The 7,615-nt window shown below is 36.2% G+C and overlaps 1 protein-coding gene across 2 annotated transcripts; it reads left to right on the top strand.

Annotated features, from left to right (window-relative positions):
- The first annotated feature begins 244 nt into the window (after nucleotides 1-244).
- LOC137956188 (polyadenylate-binding protein-interacting protein 7-like) lies at nucleotides 245-6,617 on the top strand. Of its 2 annotated transcripts, none has more exons than XM_068803563.1 (6): nucleotides 245-535; nucleotides 1,607-2,477; nucleotides 3,493-3,949; nucleotides 4,045-4,115; nucleotides 5,647-5,771; nucleotides 5,928-6,617. In XM_068803563.1, exons 2-6 carry the CDS (start codon nucleotides 1,695-1,697, stop codon nucleotides 6,229-6,231), a joined length of 1,740 nt encoding a protein of 579 aa, XP_068659664.1. In that variant the 5' UTR covers nucleotides 245-535; nucleotides 1,607-1,694; the 3' UTR covers nucleotides 6,232-6,617. The 2 variants fall into 2 exon arrangements, with proteins under 2 accessions (XP_068659664.1, XP_068659665.1); XM_068803564.1 differs by having other exon boundaries at nucleotides 245-394.
- The last annotated feature ends 998 nt before the right edge of the window (nucleotides 6,618-7,615 follow it).

The raw sequence follows: 7,615 nt of genomic DNA on the forward strand, positions 1-7,615 counted from the left end.
TCCATAATCACCTATCATACTCGCCATTCACGAGTCTCCACATCAAACCCCCTCCGCCCTCTCGTATACATGTACGTGTATCACAGTTCGCATCCATAGAGTTCATGAGCGCATCAAACACTATGGTGCACGATAGTCCCTTCTTCTATTTTTTTCACTAACTTGAACGGCACGGTCATTTTGATATTGTCCTAATTCTACTGGTATACGTGAGTCAATAGAGAGAGAGAGAGAGAGAGAGAGAGAGTCGTCTAATCGAGTGGCAAAAGGGTGGGGTTTCATATGAAAGCTTCTTTCTGTGGTCGTCGTCGCGACGAGGGTTTCCAATACCTCAGCTCGGCTGCTCCATCTCCACTAACTGTAAAGAATAAGGAAAACGAGGGCGACGTCAAAAGTAAGACCAGAAGACGAAGAAGAGAAAAAGAAAGAAACTAGATTTTTGTTTTCTCTTTTCTTTCTTTTATCTCTCATCGCTTTTCACCCTCATCAATGGATCTGTTTTCTTCGATTTCGTCCTTCATCGAGCTTCGAAAAGGTGGGATGGAATCTGCATCTTCAGATCCTTGAACCTTTCTAAATTTCCCTTCTCCTCCTTCGTTCTGTTCTCTTGTGTTTTTTTCGAGATCTGTTCTTCGGATGCTTCTCTATGGTTTCTTGCATCCTAGTTTATCCACCCGCCCTGGATCTGCGCCTGTTTGCTATGTTTTTTGACAGATTATTTCGACATCTAAGTAGTCTGATTAGTGTCTGGTCGGTCAAATACGATTTCGATATGGTTTGCCGGGATAACATCCATTGTTGCGAGTCTTCTTTTGTCTTTATGGTCAGAATTGTGCTAATTGTCCATCAGTGTGGTTGTTTATTTTTATTTTATTTTTTATTTTTTTCTCTATGGTTTTGTTTTCCCTCTTTTGTTAATATTTCTTTTTTTATTACTTCCTCTCATCCTTAAGTATTTCATGATGGTTATCGTTTTAATCATTGAGATCCTTCGAATATGAGAGGGAGCTGAGTAAAGCTGTAATTGCAAGGAAAGGGATAGAATTTGGTTTCCACTCATCAAATTATTTGTTAGTTCTGTTGCTAAACTATGACAGTATAACTAAGGAAACGAAAGGGTCTTTGATGTTTCTTCTAAATCTTTGATAAACCCTTTTTCTGCCTCTAGACAACTATGCGGACGGAGGAAGATGATTCAATTCAGCCTGAGAGTTCATGCACTTGGTTCATTAGAATCTTTGCAAAGATGTTTTCCCTAATTGTTTGCTTTTTTTTTTGGGGCTCTATTTGTCCCTGGTATTGCTTATTTTTTCCTTTTTTCACCCCACTTTTTCTCAACAACCTCTTGTTATTTCATTTTGTTGGACACTACGAATTCATTTTTCTACATTTTCTTTTGAGGTGTATAAAAGCATATGGTGATAGCATTGTTGTCTTACCATTCTAAGTAAATAAATTCTTCTCTCTTATTTACATTTTTTTTCTTGTTTGAAATGGAGATGCTTTTTACATCATATTTGTTTAACGTATTTCGTCATTTGTGTTATAACACTTTAGAGTTTATTTTATTCTTCATGCATCTCTTCTTTTTGGATGTAATTTGCAGGTCTGGGCTAGTAACTTTTATGGGAAGCTTTATTTATGAGTAGAAGATTGTTGTATATAAATTACATATCTTTATCTTTCCAATAAAGATGAACTTGTCCAGTAAAGGATTCCCCGTCAACAAAGACTCGAAGTTGAATACACCTGGTAAGGTTACTAAGCTAAATCCCAATGCAGCAGAATTTGTTCCATCTGCTCTAAGGTCTACTGCTATTCCTCCTTCATACAACACAAATCCCACCAGGCTTGATGTTACTGGAACTTCTGGTAAACCTGTCTTCGATCGTTCAGAATCCTCTATTTCGAATAATTCAGATGATGAGGCACACCAGTATTGGCGCCACCAACTTCCCGATGATATTACTCCAGATTTCAAGGTCATGAGGGAGGAAGAGCTGCAAGGACCTGGAAGTCTGTCGCTTGTGGGTCTGTCTCTAAATGATGGAGTTGAAATTTCAAGATTCTCCCCATCTGGAAGTGGATCTCACTTGTTAAGCAAGTGCCAGGAATTGACGTCAGAAGATATTAACTTGGGGGAGAAGCTAAGGTACTCTGGTCCCACGTTTGTGGAGGATTCATCTGTGGGTACTATGATGAATATGCCAACAAGTCTCTGGGACAAACGATTTATCAATGGTGGCCAAGATATCACCAATGGGAGAGGGGAAGGACATCCCTACAATGGGGATTTAAGTGCAAATTTCATGAACGAATTGTTAAGTGAAAATGTGATTTTGGATGGCAATGATATTAATCCATTGGAGTTTTTGGCATCACAATTCCCTGGATTTGCTGCTGAAAGCCTGGCAGATGTATACTATGCAAATGGGTGTGATTTGAACTTAACTATAGAGATGCTCACTCAACTGGAGGTATGCTTTTTCGTGGATTAAAGTTATACTTTTGCCCAGTAATTTGCTAGCAATTTCCTCTTTTATTATTTTTTTATGTTCTTTTAATCTTTTGATTAAATCTACAGATGGGTTTTTGTGAAGAACAATTTAGAAAATTGTTCTTTATCATTGTCATCATCATCAGACTTGTCGACACTATACTGGGCTCTGCTATTAAAGTCTTCTAGCTGTAAAATGTAGAAATTTCCTTGCTGGCACTACCTTTTGCTGATGTTGTTAAACTTTCTCGAGAAAATTTTTTAATGGCTTATTTAAGTTTATGCTGTTTGTTATTTAGATTTCATTTAAAGAATGAAACAAATAAAATCATTTTTAGAACAAGTGGGAAAACCTTTATCTATTGTTGTTAAGCTTTCTTCATTTATATTTGTTTCTTTGCTGGTAACATAATCCCTTCCATTGAATAAAAATAAAGAAGAAGTTTTAAAACAACATGATGTGTTGAAGTTTTCTTTAAAACAGCATGATGTTTTGATGTTTTATTTAAAACAGCATGATGTTTTGAAGTTTTCATTTGGAAAGAAGTACTGTTCCCAATCTGAAACCAAGTTCTTTTTTTTTATTTTTACATTTGAAACATTAACTTCTGTATGTATATATATGTGTGTGTGTGTGTTAAGTCTGCTATTTGGAGCTTGAAAGTTGTAAAATATAGGTCCATCCCAGTGTTATTTAGCCTAGACCCATCTTCAATTTTACACTACGGTTTCGACTTGTTTGTCAGTTGGACCCAGACAGCAGTTCAATCTTCTCCTTCTTTATTCTTCTTTTTTTTCCCCTCTCTTTCTCCCAGTTGAACTTGAGAAACTGGACCTGGCACCTCTCTAGGTCAATGACTGGGCTGATTTTTACAGCATTGATTTATGCTGTACTTTGGCAAGGGTCCTGTTGGAGCTTACTTTTCATGGATGGGAGGCTTTTGAAAAAGAATGGTTGGTGTTTCTTATAGATTCCTTTTCTATTGCATCTGCAGCTTCAAAGTGATAGTGATTTTAGTCAGAACCTTAACTCAAAGACTCTATCAGCCCCAAACCTGAGCACACTTGATTTCCCAGCCCTTCCAGCCTCAGATGCTCAGGCTGGTGTGCCAAAGTATGCTGGGGATGGTCTCCAACAAGCTGCCAATCCTTTCCGTTCTGTTGATAAGGACAATCTTCTTCTTTTTAAGTCATCCAATTCGTCTGGCACTAATTCTAGGGCCATAGATTTTGCTTCAGCCGTTCGAAAACTTGCAGCTCAGGATTCTGGACAGTGGAAGTGTGAGAGAAACGGTGTTACTGATGCAAGTGTTGGCACAAGTAGGAATCCGCAGGTTCTAGCCAGCTCATATACCGGGCATCCCAGGTCTCCTTATGGGGGAGGTGATAGATTGCAAAATTATGGTGGATCTCGTGCGGCTCCACTATGGCTTGAGACTGGAGAAGCAGTGGGTAATTTCACAAAACATATTTAATAGTACTACATGTTTGAACTGGGTTTTTCTCCTTTTGCATTTATATTTGCTTCACCAATGTTGAGATGGCAGCGAATATGTATTCTGAGTTGAGAGACGAAGCCCGAGATCATGCACGACTTCGAAATGCATGCTTTGAACAGGTAACATTATTGCTATATATCCATTTTCTTTGTGCTGTCTATATGTTAGTGAAGAATGTTCCATCATGCTTTCTAGATGAAAAAAAATTCTTAGCTTGTAGGAAGCAAATCCATAAAGAGCACTAGAAAAGCTATTTTAGTTAAAGAAGATGCTGACGTTTGTAAAACCAAGTCTGGAAGTATGGAGAAACATAATGTATCAATTATATATGGAAAGGGAATTATATAATAGGTACATAAGTATACGGGGCAAAACAATGAAAACTATTAAGAATGTTAGAGAACTTGGGCAATGCTTAATTAAATTTTCTTTTATATAGAATATATTCAATTTAGTATATCATATAATTATTTGAACATAATTGAAATATTTATTTAACACATTATGATTCATTATTATTATAATTTAATATATGTATATATAATATACATATATATATACTGGTCTGTTTATTTGTTTGTTTATATAATTTATTATAATGGTGTACATATATATATATATATATATATATATATATATATATATATATATTTAGCAGTAGAAATAATTTCAAAATAAGGGTCTTTTAAAAAACTTTTATGCTTATTAAGAATTATAAAAAGAATAACCAAATCTAAGGAGTTTAAGTTGAAAATCATAGTATGATGGTGTGGATATACTAACACAAGTTCAATATATAAAAACTCAATTACTATATAAGTGTCTCTAAAAATAATAATAACAATATAAGAAACCAATTGCATGTTGTATATAGCTAATACCAAATATGATTTGATTATTAACATTGGGATATATCTAGTACAAAATTAGTGTTAGTTTAATTTAAAATTTAGTAAAATTTAGAATACTTTTCTGTGGGTATTGATATAAGGAATTATTAAAGGAGAAATTTTAAGTTTTAAATTACGTACTTATATTTTAAGTGAAGATTTGTGTAATATTAGTGCAACTGATCTATTGATTCTCATGGATTTGTATCGATTTGATTCAAGTGGAAACAGATTGAAATAGATGAAAACTTATGGAAACCTAAACTCATGGAAATAGATCTATTTTTTGGCAAGTAGGATATTACCTGCAATTATTGTTTCCTAAGCTATTGAAACAGATTTGTATCAGTCCTTTTCGGTGGATCTGCAAGGAACCTGAAAATCATTTGTAAAACCGAGTAAAATCAGTCTGGCTATTTTTTAAATAGAATAAAGTAGGGTTTCTATGACAATTGCCCTAGTTGAATGCAGATTCTTTTACTGGGTCACCACTCAAGAGTTGGGTAACTAAGTACACTGGTAATTTAGAATAGATTTAAAACTTTGGTAGCATAAATTTGATTTTCAAGGCAATTTGTGTATCTTGCATTTAAAACTATTTTCTTGATCAGGTGAAGCTCGATTATTAAAAATGAGGATATTTTTGTAGGGTTGATAAGAGTTACCTTTGTGTCCTCAGATTTGAAAATGATCCTTTTCTTTGTTTTTATTTTCACCTACAACCAATAAGTTTTGAAGAATCTGGTGTACTCTGAAACAGGCAAGACAAGCCTATCTAATTGGCAACAAGGCTCTGGCTAAAGAGCTTAGTGTAAAGGGACAGTTGCATAACATGCAGATGAAAGCTGCTCATGGGAAAGCCCGAGAATCCATTTATCGACAAAGGTTAGTCGTTTCCAGTTTGCTTATTTGATCTAATCATTTAACTGAGATCCAGTCAGCAACGCAGAGAGGTTACAGTTAAGAGTTCTGTTTGTTACCTGCTTACACAAATCAATAATCACCTGCGACGACCTTTTGCATTTTTTTGTTTTTCTCCAGGAATCCAGTCTCACCTGAACTGCAAAGCTTTGCCAGGGGCCAAGAGCCTATCATTGATTTGCATGGTCTCCATGTCAGTGAAGCCATTCATATGCTGAAGCATGAGCTGAGCGTCTTGAGGAGCACTGCCAGGTCAGCAGGACAGCGACTTCAAGTCCTGATTTGTGTTGGGACAGGTCATCACACGAAGGGGACACGCACGCCTGCCCGGCTTCCAATGGCCATTGAAAGGTATCTACTCGAAGAAGAAGGCCTCGACTACACTGAGCCTCAGCCAGGGCTGCTTCGAGTTGTGATATATTAACACTACTGTAAGGTATACTCAGAAGAAAGAGAAATTCCACATAGATCATTCTTGTAATGTGTATATGGGAGAAGAGATAGGAAGTGTCCAAGGTCTGCAAACAAGAAAAACAGAAAACAAAAAAATTATAGGGGAAGTGTATCAGTAGAATCTAGAAGAAGATTTAACAGCAGTGAGTTGCAGTCTTATCAGATTTTGGGAGTTTTTTTGGCCGGCTGTGCTTACCATTTGTCTCGTACAGTACGGTCTGCTCTCTAGCCAATGAACCCTACATTCTGGGATTTTTCTGCCATATTCATTTAAAATTTTTTACATTTTGAATGTTCAAGGTTCCATTAACTTGCTTGAACTGGTCAAAGGAAAATGACTTTGCATCTCATCAAAAACTTGTAAAGCTCCTATCTTTGTTTAAATTCATATAACTAGTAATGTTGATGTCGTGGTGCTAACAGCAACGTATTGGATTCGAGTAGCTATCAAAAATCTCTAGTTCTGCCTTGAACGCAGGGTTCCAGGATGCTAATGTCAAGAGCTGGATGGTTTAAATCATGCCAGCTTTGGGTCTCCGTGAGTGTGTATGACTATTTTCGTGCGCAATTTACCACCAACCCTGACTTCATAGCTCGGTAATCACGCTAGAAAGTTGAAAACTAAGTATAATGGCAACAACTCAAGCATATCCTCAGCCATCACGCTAGAAAGTTGAAAACTAAGTGCAGTCATGTATATTTATGTCACTGGGTTCTTATTGCTTCCAATAAAAAGCCCTTGTTGCCGACTTTGACTGTATTATAACTTAGCTCTATTTAGGGGTTTTACTAGTGCTAGGGGTGGACATTGGGTTGGCTTTCATGGGGCACCCGACCCCACCCTACCCTAAAACCTGGGATGGGTTTTAGTTTCCACCACACAGATCGGGGGATTAGAAAAAAACCCCATCATGTTTCGTATCGGGGAGGAGTTTCCCCCGAACCCGACCACCGTGGTCTTATAACTCCCTTAGTAAAAAAATTAAATGACATATATTTTAATGATAAAATAATAGTTTTATAACTTTACTTGGAGTATTTTAGGAAATAAAATTTTAACTCAAGATAGTTTTTGTAGACCTATAATGATCCTCGTCCATATTTTGATGATAACAAACTTAACCTAATGCACTAATGATTATAAATTAAGCATTTCAGATACAATTCCTTTAAGAATCACATATTCATAGACTTTATAAAGAATTGATAAATTCATCACAAGACCTCAAGCCACAATAAGAGACAAACATCTTGAAGAAAGATCAACAAGAAGATTGAAGACTAGATGATTACAGTGAAGACTTGATGATTAGAGTGAAGTCAATTAGATTCATCTCAAGTACTCTAACCATGTA

Source organism: Aristolochia californica, unplaced genomic scaffold, assembly GCF_029961685.1.
Source record: "Aristolochia californica isolate CCGP_79_NKW_82.1479 unplaced genomic scaffold, dmAriCali1.0.hap1 SCAF_2, whole genome shotgun sequence".
Taxonomy (NCBI): Eukaryota; Viridiplantae; Streptophyta; class Magnoliopsida; order Piperales; family Aristolochiaceae; genus Aristolochia; species Aristolochia californica.